Genomic DNA, 13,670 nt, shown 5'->3' with positions numbered 1-13,670 from the left:
CTTAAGTGTCCAATGTGCCTCAAGAAGGATTTAAGATATGAAAAGGTAGAAGAAGTGAGTGCGAAGGTATTAGGGAAAAGAACGGCGCCCGTACGCATGCGCTGCATGGCCACCCTGTTTCGTGCTGCCGAGAGTTGATTCTACAATAAAATAAAATAAAAAGAAGAACAAAAATCAGCTCCCCGAAAGCGGACAGCAGAGGTCACGTAGTATATGTGTACCAAATTTCAGGTTAAACGGTCTGTGAGCTACAGGTGATTTAAAATCCTGGACAGACAAACGGACAGCCACGGTGGCGTATTATGTAAGATTTTTTTTTTAAAGGAGAACATTATTAGGGGATATTGCTCAATTATACAAAGGATGATAATAACAGATGCAACTGTTTATTTCCAAATCACTGCAGAGAAAACAAAGGAACAGCAAAGACACAAAATTACAAAAAAAAAAAAAGGATCAAATCCGACCCTAGAGAAAGAGAAAAATAAACCCCCATCCCCAAAAAATCTAACTTTTTAAACACAATAGAGCAGTTAATAGTATATTAGAGTCGATAACACAGGTCTACAAAAATATTTTTTGTTTGCAACTGGGAACTTCTGATGAGCTCTTTATTAAGTCTTTTACACTGATTTCATATGTGTAATCGGAGTTAAGCTAGCACATCAGGTTTTTGAAATACACATCATTGACGTATTGACACGATTGAATATCAATATATCAAGACAATAGTTGGAGTTTGGACTCTGTCCCACCAAAACTGTTTTGATGTGTTTATTCTGAAAACAAACCAGAAGACGATACCAGCACATTCTCCACAAGCTCAGCATAACTCCCTGCTCTGTGACTGCCAAGAAAATTCTGGACAACCTGCACGAATGCTTTCCATGCTGCTCATTGTGTTGGCTTCAGTTCCCTTTTGAACTCCTCGTCAAGCATCAGTTCACGGATTTCAAGACCAACAAAAACACCTTCCTTAGTTTTGGCTTCACTTTTCTTGAGACCAAACGTATTTCTTAAATGCTGAAACACAGCGATATTTCTGTCCATTACCTTGACAACATTTTCAAAGTAATGGTGAATCTAATGAACAAAATGTCCCGAAATGCGATGTTATATTAAAGAAACAGTAAAACCGATGACCTACTGCAGCGTCAAGTCTGAGTTGTGTCATTATGCTTAAGAGTCATATAAGACTTGGTAACCAGTAACAAATATTTTTTCCGCTAATTAAAAATGAATAATTTTTAAATAAAATTAATAATGACAAGGTAAATAACTCACAACTGTTAGTAGTGTGTGGCATCCCTATTAGAATTACTGGTATTTATCAAAATGGTTATCAACCTTTACTGTCCAGTCACCCTAGTTCTCCAAGACCTGGAACATCATAATTTTAAAATGGGACATGCTGGACGAAAACGGTATTTAGATTTGCAGTCGGCAAGTGAAATTTGTTAAAGAACAGGTGAAAGAATCCCAGTAGCAAAATGCTTGTTGACAAGTGATAAGCTCAACATGCTTATTCTAAAATTATATTAAGTGTTGAACTTGTCCACTAAGACAGAATTGGATTTTTTTTTCTAAATTGAGATGATATTAGGGCGGTACAGTGGCACAGTAGGTAGTGCTGCTGCCTCGCAGTTAGGAGACCCGGGTTTGCTTTGGGTCTTCCCTGCGTAGAGTTTGTATGTTCACCCCTTGTCTGCGTGGGTTTCCTCTGGGAACTCTGGTTTCCTCCCACAGTCCAAACACATGCAGGTTAGGTGCGTGTGTGTGCGCCCTGTGGTGGGCTGGCACTCTACCCAGGGTCTGTTTCCTGCCTTGCACCCTGTGTTGGCTGAGATTGGCTCCAGCAGACCCCCCATGACCCTGTAGTTAGGATATAGCGGGTTGGATGGATGGATGGAGATAATATTACCGTCAGTTACAGAGGGTGGGCCAAATGTCACAATTAATAATGCCTTAGGAGTACACCATTCTAGACCAAAATCTTTAAATGCCTTTCAGACAGCATTGGTGTCACAATCCCTCCTAACCCACTAACAGCTGTGATTGGTGGGCTAACAGAGGGGCTTAAAGTGGAGAAGAACAAACAAACTGTCATTGACTTTACTTCACTTATTGGCACACAGACTTAACTTGCTCAGCTGGAAGAATCCTAACTCTCCTATTCTAAATCAGTGGGTAACTGATGTTTTATATTATTTGAAACTGGGAAAGAATCTAATTCTCACTTAGAGGATCTGTGCAGAAATTTTTCAAAAGCTGGCAGGATCAATGACATTTTAGAATAAGCTTTTAAAGCAGTGAGGAAGCAGATTCTCTCCCTATTCCTTTTTTTCATTTTCTTCTTCATTCATCTATATCCATCCATCCATCCATCCTTTTTCCAACCCGCTGAATTCAAACACAGGGTCACGGGGGTCTGCTGGAGCCAATCCCAGCCAACACAGGGCACAAGGCAGGAACCAATCCTGGGCAGGGTGCCAACCTACCGCAGTCATCTATATTCACTTATTAATTTATTTATTTACTTATTATTCACAGCGCATCACTTTTTCCACATTTTGTTATGTTACAGCCTTATACCAAAATGGATTAAATAATTTTTTTTTCCTCAGAATTCTACACATAACACCCCATAATGACAATGTGAAAAAAGTTTACTTGAGGTTTTTGCAAATTTATTAAAAATAAAAAAATACTGACAAATCCCATGTACATAAGTATTCACAGCCTTTGCTCAATACTTTGTCAATGCACCTTTGACAGCAATTCCAGCCTCAAGTCTTTTTGAATATGATGCCACAAGCTTGGCACACCTATCCTTGGCCAGTTTCGCCCATTCCTCTTTGCAGCACCTCTCAAGCTCCATCAGGTTGAATGGGAAGCATCGGTGCACAGCCATTTTAAGATCTCTCCAGAGATGTTCAATCAGGTTCAAGTCTGGGCTCTGGCTGGGCCACTCAAGGACATTCACAGAGTTGTCCTGAAGCCACTCCTTTGATATCTTGGCTGTGTCCTTAGGGTCGTTGTCCTGCTGAAAGATGAACCGTCACCCCAGTCTGAGGTCAAGAGCGCTCTGGAGCAGGTTTTCATCCAGGATGTCTCTGTACATTGCTGCAGTCATCTTTCCCTTTATCCTGACTAGTCTCCCAGTTCCTGCTGCTGAAGAACATCCCCACAACATGATGCTGCCACCACCATGCTTCACTGTAGGGATGGTATTGGCCTGGTGATGAGCGGTGCCTGGTTTCCTCCAAACGTGACGCCTGGCATTCACACCAAAGAGTTCAATCTTTGTCTCATCAGACCAGAGAATTTAGTTTCTCATGGTCTGAGAGTCCTTCAGGTGCCTTTTGGCAAACTCCACGTGGGCTGCCATGTGCATTTTACTAAGGAGTGGCTTCCGTCTGGCCACTCTTACCATACAGGCCTGATTGGTGGATTGCTGCAGAGATGGTTGTCCTTCCGGAAGGTTCTCCTCTCTCCACAGAGGACCTCTGGAGCTCTGACAGAGTGACCATCGGGCTCTTGGTCACCTCCCCGACTAAGGCCCTTCTTCCCCGATTGCTCAGTTTAGATGGCCAGCCAGCTCTAGGAAGAGTCCTGGTGGTTTCGAGATTCTTCCACTTACGGATGATGGAGGCCACTGTGCTCATTGGAACCTTCAAAGCAGCAGAAATTTTTCAGTAACCTTCCCCAGATTTGTGCCTCGAGACAATCCTGTCTTGGAGGTCTACAGACAATTCCTTTGACTTCATGCTTGGTTTGTGCTCTGACATGAACTGTCAACTGTGGGACCTTCTATAGACAGGTGTGTGCCTTTCCAAATCATGTCCAATCAACTGAATTTACCACAGGTGGACTCCAATTAAGCTGCAGAAACATCTCAAAGATGATCAGGGGAAACAGGATGCACCTGAGCTCAATTTGGAGCTTCATGGCAAAGGATGTGCATACTTATGTACATGTGCTTTCTCAGTTTTTTATTTTTAATAAATTTGCAAAAATCTCAAGTAAACTTTTTTCACATTGTCATTATGGGGTGTTGTGTGTAGAATTCTGAGGAAAAAAATGAATTTAATCCATTTTGGAATACAGCTGTAACATAACAAAATGTGGAAAAAGTGATGCGCAGTGAATACTTTTCGGATGCACTGTATATATATATATATATATATATATATATATATATATATATATATATATATAGTGATAGATGACAGGGGACACCTGGAGAAGGAAAGGACCGGGAGAGGGCCAATATATTCCCCGGGGCACAAGAGGGCAGCCCGCTGGATTACATCAGAGGCACGGATTGGGAGCTTGGAAATACAACCCTGTTCAGGTCCAGGGCCACCACTAGGAAGTGCTGCCAGAAGATGAACCAAAGGCATCTGCAGTGGTACTGGGTGCCCAATCAGCACTTCCACCACACCAGGAAGTGCTGCAGGAAGTTCATCTGGGAGAAACATAATAGGGGCCACCTCATTCCATTCAGGCAGCCGGAGTCGGGTGAAAGAGGACGGAGCTTGCGAGGAGAGGAGGTGTCAGAAGACTTGAGGAAGAAAAGGGACTGAGCCCTGTGGGTAGTTTGTTCACTGTGTGCTGTGCCTAAATTACTGTAAATTAACAAACATGTGTTTGGACATCGTGTGTCCTTGGTGTCTGTCTGTAGCCAGGCTGGTCTTCTGCAATATATTATATGCACAAGAGAGGCAGTCAAAAAGTTCCCAAAATTGTGATACAGCAGGAGAGTGAGAGATCAGATTACACACACATTGTCATGGAGGACAGTGTAGCACATCTGTAGACCAGTCACAACAGGTCCGGCTTGGTTTCAGCGTGTACTATTGTTTTAATTATTTTTTCAGTTAGACGTGTGCATAGTCAGCTAGTGCTTTAGTGCCACTAGTGGATCTGAAGCCGATTTGCCCAATTTGCACACGAACTTGATGTTAGCCTTGTTTAAATTGCGACATTGTGCCGAATGCCTATGCACTGATTCCCTTAACAAATTCAAACATTTTCAGATAACATTACAATATTATCTCAGTGCAGAAGCGTCAAGTAACTTGAATGAATTCCCCAGGTCAGGGCCCGTGATGCATGCGGTTCCAAGACATATCTGACTGTAAACTCTAAAGCAGTATGAACCCCTAATGGAAGGGGCAGCAAATGTAGCACCCACAGAGGCAAAAGCTAATGTTGATTGCTTGGATGCTACCTAAAAAGATTTTGAACCTTTTGTCAGCAGGCTTTTCATGTATTAAATTGCAGTATTCCTAACATAGATCTATGGCACCAAAGTAATACTCCAAAAGCCCATCTTTATTGGCAAATTCTGCTTGATTGTTTTATAGGTTTCTAATTTTTTCTGAATGACATTTTGTGTTTTCACTTGATGATAACTGGTTATCAGATTGTATTTGTTTTGAACACTGATGTACACTTACACCGGCTCTTTGTTTTCTGGAATCTACTTATCCATCTGTCCATTCTTACTTCTTCAGATTCATTTTCCCATTTAAGTGCTTTGGTTTCACGTTACGTGTGTTGTGTGGTTCTTCATTGGTTGCTTTTGCTGTCTGTGAAGGTTTTGCTGCTGCTTCTGTTTGTATTCTTGCCTTTCGATATTCAAATGATCCCATTTGTCAACTTTGAAACACTCTCTCGCTGCACTAATTTTTGATGTACTGTACCTGTATTCAACATTTGACACAGATAATGGCTTAAACACACTTGAAGTTTCAATTGTAGTGACAATCTGAAAAGTCTTTTTGAATTTCTTCCTTCATCTGCAGCTTCTGGATGGACAGAAATCAGATAATCCGATAGAGAAAATAGGTGTTTTAAAGGGGTCCTATCACTGGTGCTGTACAGCTTCTAGTCAAGTTGGGAGTAATGACAGGGAAAATCGGAGCATTGTCAAAGATCCACCCAGCCATTCCTATTTTAAACCACATATCCACTTCCGGTGGGGGAGTTCTGAAACCTATCTCAGGTACAAGACAAAAACAAACCCTTGATGAGACAATGAAAAAATCCACATTAGGGTAGCCCTCTTAGTTTGTTTTTCTACATTTGGGACCAAGATCTGGCCTGCGTTATGGTGAAGCTATAAGAGTTGTCTCCATACTGTATCTTGTCACCAAGTTAACGTTCTTATGTCCATGTTTCTGATCATATCTCCTCAATTTCTGTATGCCTGCCTAAAGTCTGACTTTCTTATTTGTCATTATAGACAAGTCCTCATCTATCAAAAGAATGTTCCCCAACCCATCCTTACAGATTTCCAGTAATTAGTGCCATATTGTTATTTTTCTTCTTGCTCACCAGTATGAGGCTTCTCTTCAGTGTGACGTTTTATATGATAACGAAGAATGCTGCTAGTGGTGAATCGTTTGCCACATGCAGAACAGCAGAATGGCTTCTCTCCGGTGTGAGTTCTCATATGGGCCTGAAGTTGGCTCCTAGTAAAGAATCCTTTGCCACATGCCACACAGAAAAAAGACTTTTGTCCGGTGTGAATTTTTTTGTGTTTGTTGAGAGTGCTCCAATGAGAGAATCGTTTACCACACTCAGCACAACAATATGGCTTCTCCCGAGTGTGAACTCTTGTGTGTCTCTTAAGAACACCACTGGTAGAAAACTGTTTGCCACATTCAGAACAATGAAATGGTTTCTCTCCTGTGTGAATTCTGGTGTGATCATGTAAATGGCTAATATATGAGAATTGTTTGCCACATTCAGAACAGCAATATAGCTTCTCTTTAACATAACTTGTTATGTGGGTGTGAAGACTTCTATTTGAGCATTGTTCCCCACCTTCTGAAGAGCTACATGGCTGGTCTCCAGTGTGAATTCTTTTGTGGATCTTAAGGCTGGAACTTTGTGTGAATCGTTGGCCACATTCTGAACAGCAGTATGGCTTCTCCCCAGTGTGAATTCTTTTGTGTCTCTGTAGGGACCTGCTATCAGAGAAATGTTTACCACACTCTGGACAGCAGTATGGCTTCTCTCCAGTGTGAATTCTTGTATGTATCTTCAGACTGCTGCTGCAGGAGAATTGTTTTCCACATACTGTACAACTGTACGGCTTCTCTCCAGTGTGGGATCTTGTATGAATCTGAAGCTGGCTATTTGTTGTGAAGCGTTTGCCACATTCAGAACAGGAAAATGGCTTCTCTCCAGTGTGGCTTCTGATGTGTCTCTGAAATTGGTTCCTACCAGCAAACTGTGACCCACACTCAGAGCAGCAATATGGCTTCTCTCCAGTATGGTTTCTTTCATGGATCTTAAGACTTGTAGTATTTGAGAACTGTTTGCCACATTCGGAACAGCCATATGGCTTCTCCCCTGTGTGAACTCTAGTATGTCTTTGAAGTCGTCTACTGTCAGAGAATTGTTTATCACATTCAGAACAGCAATATGGCTTCTCTCCAGTGTGAGTTCTTGTGTGGATCTTTAGTGTGCTACTGCAAGAAAACCGTTTTCCACATTCTGTACAACTGTATGGCTTCTCTCCAGAGTGACGTCTTCTGTGAGCTTGAAGACCACTACTAGATGAGAATCCCCTTCCACATTCTGAACAACAGTACGGCTTCTCTCCAGTGTGAACCCTAGTGTGACTCTGAAAGTGCTGTCTGACAGAGAATCGTTTACCACACTCAGAGCAGCAGTATGGCTTCTCTCCAGTGTGAAGTCTTGTGTGGGTATGAAGGGTGCTACTGCTAGTGAATCGTTTGCCACATTCAGAACACTGGTATGGCTTCTCTCCAGTGTGAGTTCTTGTGTGGGTCTTGAGATGCCATTTCCTGGAAAATTGTTTTCCACATTCAGTACACTCATACAGTTTTTCTTTCGTAGGATTCAACTGATCCTTGTGTTTAGGTTTGCAATTAAAACTTTCCCTCTGCTCTTCGCAGACAGACAGCCTGGATGAACTTACATTGTGCACCTGTAGTTTAACATTGGTTACATCTATCCTTGTGAACTGCATATCAAGCAAAGCATTGTTCTGAAAAGAGTCTGCTTTTAGACTCTCCAATCTAGATATTGACTTCTTCATATCCTCATCCACCGTTGTCTGTTCTGATCTAGGCTGAAGAGAGGTCTGAGATGAGTAGGCACTACCATTGCTCTGCATACCTGTAGAAATACAAATTGTGAATTTAAAAAGTACTGTTAGAGACCTGACAAGAGATGTTATTTATGTTGAAATAAACAAGCTCAGTCATTCTCTGCTTAACACACTGATTTGACTACAGCACAAAACGAAAAAGATCCTTAGTTACCTCTACTACTATGTTTTAATTAAAATGTACACACTCTCTCTATATATAATTTATATATCAGTCTGTTCTTGAAGGTAATGTGTTAAAAACAGGAAAAATGTGCAAGCATGAAGATCTGAGTGACTTTGAAAAGGGCTGAGTTGTGATGGCTACAGTACTGGGTCAGAACATCTCAACAACAGCAGGTCTTGTGGGGTGTTCCCAGTATGTAGTGGTTAGGACCTACCTAAAGCAGACCAAGGAAGGACAACATGTGAACCAGCAACAGGGTCATGGGTGTATACTTCCTGACAAGGCACACTGATGGGTGTGGGAGGTGAAGGCTAGCTAGTCTCTCAGGTCTGACTCCACAGAGGAGCTACTATAGCACAAGTTCCTGAAAAACTTAATGCTGGCTATGAGAGGAAGATATCAGCAAGCACAGTGCATCGTGGCTGGCTGCATACAAGGGTGTGTAGCCACAGACCAGAGTGTCAATGCTGACCCCCTGTCCACCGCAGAAAGTGCTTACCATGGGCACATGAGTATCAAAAATGGACAATGGAGTAATGGAAGTAGGAGGCCTGAACAGATGAATTATGTTTTCTTTAATTTATGTGGAGGACCGGATTCATGTGCATCATTTATCTGGGGAAGAGACAGCAGCAGGATACCCTATGGGAAGGAGTAAAACCAGCAGAGGCAGTGTGATGGTCTGAGCGAGGTTCTGCTGGGAAACCTTGGGTCCTGGCAGTTATGTGACACATAACTCCTACCTAAAGAGGGCTACTTCAGCAGGATAATGGATTCTGCAAAAAATGTTCAGGAATGGTTTTAGAACATGACAAAGTGTTTAAGGTTTTCACTTGATCTGCAAATTCCCCAGAAAACAAGAACGATCCATGCAGACTCCACCTCGCAACTTACTGGACTTAAGGGATCTGCTGCTAATATCTTGGTGCCAGGGTCAGTCCTGTTTTGGTGGCAAAAGGAGGACCTACACAATATTAGAATGGTTCAATGTTATACTGTATATAACATAAATATGTTATATGAATTTGTTGATGCACCTTTGGCAGCAATTACAACCTCAAGTCTTTTTGAATATGATACCACAAGCTTGGCACACCTATGCTTGGCCAGTTTCCTCTTTACAGCACCTCTCAAGCTCCATCAGGTTGGATGGAAAGCGTCGGTGCACAGCCATTTTAAGATCTCTCCAGAGATGTTCAATCAGGTTCAAGTCTGGGCCACCCGTCGCCCCAGTCTGAGGTCAAGAGCGCTCTGGAGCAGGTATTTATCCAGGATGTCTCTGTACATTGCTGCAGTCATCTTTTCCTTCATCCTGACTAGTCTCCCAGTTCCTGCCGCTGAAAAACATCCCCAGTGCATGATGCTACCACCACCATGCTTCACTGTAGGGATGGTATTGGCCTGGTGATGAGCGGTGCCTGGTTTCCTCCAAATGTGACACCTGTCAATCACACCAAAGAGTTCAATCTTTGTCTCATCAGACCAGAGAATTTTGTTTCTCATGGTCTGAGAGTCCTTCAGGTGCCTTTTGGCAAACTCCAGGCAGGCTGCCATGTGCCTTTTACTAAGGAGTGTCTTCCGTCTGGCCACTCTGCCATACAGGCCTGATTGGTGGATTGCTGCAGAGATGGTTGTCCTTCTGGAAGGTTCTCCTCTCTCCACAGAGGACCTCTGGAGCTCTGACAGAGTGACCATCAGGTTCTTGGCCAACTCCCTGAGTAAGGCCCTCCTCCCCCGATCGCTCAGTTTAGATGGCCGGCCAGCTCTAGCAAGAGTCCTGGTGGTTTCAAACTTCTTCCACTTACGGATGATGGAGGCCACTGTGCTCATTGGGACCTTCAAAGCAGCAGAAAGTTTTCTGTAACCTTACCCAGATTTGTGCCTCGAGACAATCCTGTCTCGGAGGTCTACAGACAATTCCTTTGACTTCATGCTTGGTTTGTGCTCTGACATGAACTGTCAACTGTAGGACCTTATATAGACAGGTGTGTCCCTTTCCAAATCATGTCCAATCAACTGAATTTACCACAGATGGACTCCAATTAAGCTGCAGAAACCTCTCAAGGATGATCAGGGGAAATAGGATACACCTGAGCTCAATTTTGAGCTTCATGGCAAAGGCTGTGAATACTTATGTACATGTGCTTTCTCATTTTTTTTCTTTTTAAAAAATTTGCAAAACCCTCAAGTAAACTTTTTCATGTTGTCATTATGGGGTGTTGTGTGTAGAATTCTGAGGAAAAAAATGAATTGAATCCTTTTTAAAATAAGAGTGTAACATAACAAAATGTGGAAAAAGTGATGTGCTGTGAATACTTTCCGGATGAGAGAGCGAGAGAGAGAGAGAGTCACACATGTGTGCATGGAAGGTAGCTGAAGGGCTCACAAAGGGATAATCCCGTGTCAGACCAGTGGGTGGCAGAGTGCACTGATCCTTCCTCTTTTTCCATCGGCAGACCAACCACAGGAAATTTCACCTGAACTTGAGGATGTCACATCCCTGTTCGGCTTTAAAACCGCCATGATTGCCTGTCAATTTGTTCTGTTGTTGGACTGAAGTCTGTGGAGAGCTATTGTTCAAGAAACCAAACCTTCATCTTTAGCACCATAATTCAAGTATATTGGCAGCTGCCCTCAAACCTCTTTCTGTGTCTATCCAATCCTTTCACACTATATATAAAAAATATCTATACTAATAAAAGGTGACTGACTGACTGACTCACTGACTGACTCACTGACTCACTCGAAATTTGGCAGGCTTATTCCTTACAGCTTACTTACAAAAGTTAAGCAGGTTTCATTTTGAAATTCTACGCATAACGGTCATAACAGTCAACAACGTCCGCCATGTTGAACTTTCTTATTTACGGCCCCAAATTCACGAAATTTGGTAGGCGGCTTCCCTGAGCTAACCGAAAACAATTTACGTACTTATTTTGGTGGTATGATGCCACTGTCAGCCGCCATATTGAACTTTTCAACCGTCTTTGTTAACTTTTGGGCCCATCTTCAAGAAATTTGGTACACGGGTTCCCAACGCTAACTGAATCCTACTTACGTACATATATACGTCCATAACCTGCAGCTCGGTCACCGTGTGAGGTGGCGTTGGGTTCAACATCCCAACGCCTCCCATGTTGTTGGCTGCCTGCCTATATAAGACCGTCCGTCGCTCCAGTCTCTACATTCCCTTCCTTACTTCGCCACGGGATTCACGTCTCCCTACTGATAACTACAGCCTTTTTATTTAATCCACGGCTTCTCCGCTTTTTTATTGTTTATTACAATTATAGTTATTGTGTAGGTATTTTAGACTTACTTTAAATTGCTCAGGTACACATTTCATTTATCATTCCAACCCCCATTACATGTCTATCGAGGTGATCACCATCGATCAAAGAACTGTCACTTACCGAGTGGTTTCAATGCCCGGAGATGGCACCTGCCTTTTCCATTCTCTTTGTTACATATTGCATGGCCATATCAGACTCAGTCTTGATATCCGGAGGAACATTCTGTCTTATGTATTGAATGACTGGGACAGGTTCAAGGTGTGGACGGATGACGGTACAGGAGATAATTATACTACACAGGAGCACTAGAAGAGTGAAATGCTTAAGCCCTTCACCTATGGATCTGCATGTGAGTTGATGGCTGCCGCTGAATTGTTCGGTTGTTGCCTTCAAGTGTACCGAAATGGCCAAATATTTTACAACTTTCGACAACCGCCAATGCCTCTTAAACATCTAAGATTGACAGGTGACGATTTCAGTAGTGGAGACTTTGATGTTTATGAATGAAACTCTCAAAAGCTGGATGTGATTTTATTGATTAAACCGGTTGTGTGCTTACAACGCTTATAAGATGCCGAATGTCACTTCAACACAACAAATCCTGCAAATATTGTCGTAATTGAAACAAACCATGAAACTCAAACCGATTATGACAGCAGCAATCCATGCTGTGAGATTTGAGACAAGATTACTGTTCACATGGCCAACTGTAAGTTACATGCTCAAGAGTAAGCTCCGTGCACAACTTGGTCATATTACAACCGGAGGGCCGAACTCACAATGTGGTATACAAAGAGATCCTTAACAAATAAGTATTGGTATATTGTCCCACAGTTTAAAAAGGTTTCATTTTCTTCTTCATAAAAATTTTAATACAGTACTTCGCCGCTGCGAAGTGCAGGTATTTTGCTATATATGTTTATATGTGTGTGTGTGTGTGTGTGTGTGTGTGTGTATATATATATATATATATATATATATATATATATATATATATACGTATAAGCTGCTCAAAAAAATTAAAAGAACACTTTGAAAACACATCAGATCTCAATGGGAAAAAGAAATCCTCCTGGATATCTATACTGATATAGACTGGGTAATGTGTTAGGAACGAAAGGATGCCACATCGTTTGATGGAAATGAAAATGATCAACCTACAGAGCCCTGAATTCAAAGACCCCCCCAAAATCAGAGTGAAAAAATTATGTGGCAGGCTAGTCCATTTTGCCAAAATTGAATTGCAGCAACTCAAAATTGTACGCAGCACTTTGTATGGCCCCTGTGTTCTTGTATACATGCCTGACAACATCGGTGCATGCTTCTAATGAGATGACAGATGGTATTGTGGGGATCTCCTCCCAGATCTGGACCAGGGCATCACTGAGCTCCTGGACAGTCTGAGGTGCAACCTGGTGGCATTGGATGGACCAAAACACAATGTCCCAGAGGTGTTCTATTGGATTTAGGTCAGGAAAGTGTGGTGGCCAGTCAATGGTATCAATTCCTTCATCCTCCAGGAACTGCCTGCATACTCTCACCACATGAGGCCAGGAATTGTCGTGCACCAGGAGCCACTGCACCAGCATAGGGTCTGACAATGGGTCCAAGGATTTCATCCTGATACCTAATGGCAGCCAAGGTGCCTTTGTCAAGCCTGTAGCGGTCTATGTGACCCTCCATGGATATGCCTCCCCAGACAATCATTAACCCACCACCAAACTGCTCATGCTGAATGATGTTACAGGCAGCATAATGTTCTCCATGGCTTCTCCAGACCCTTTCACTTCTGGCACGTGCTCAGGGTGAACCAGCTCTCATCTGTAAAAAGCACAGGGCACCAGTGGTGCATCTGCCAATTCTGGTATTCAATGCGAATGCCAATCGGGCTGCATGCTGCTGGGCAGTGAGCTCAGGGCCCATTAGAGGACATGGGGCCCTTGGGTCACCCTCATGAAGTCTTTCTGGTTGTTTGGTCAGAGACATTCACACCAGTGGCCTGCTGGAGGTCATTTTGTAGGGTTCTGGCAGTGCTCATCCTGTTCTTCCTTGCCCAAAGGAG

At 42.7% G+C, this 13,670-nt stretch overlaps 1 protein-coding gene across 1 annotated transcript in view; it reads right to left on the bottom strand.

The window, feature by feature from the left end:
* Nucleotides 1-13,670, bottom strand: part of LOC120534650 (zinc finger protein 208-like) — a 95,827-nt gene that overhangs the window by 62,124 nt on the left and 20,033 nt on the right. The window contains exon 4 of the mRNA XM_039762241.1: nucleotides 6,328-8,157. Within this exon, the coding sequence (XP_039618175.1) occupies nucleotides 6,328-8,157 (1,830 nt within the window). The remainder of the gene's footprint in view (nucleotides 1-6,327; nucleotides 8,158-13,670) is intronic.

Source organism: Polypterus senegalus, chromosome 8 (assembly GCF_016835505.1).
Source record: "Polypterus senegalus isolate Bchr_013 chromosome 8, ASM1683550v1, whole genome shotgun sequence".
NCBI classification, from domain to species: Eukaryota; Metazoa; Chordata; class Cladistia; order Polypteriformes; family Polypteridae; genus Polypterus; species Polypterus senegalus.
This window is presented reverse-complemented; position numbering and strand designations above follow the sequence as displayed.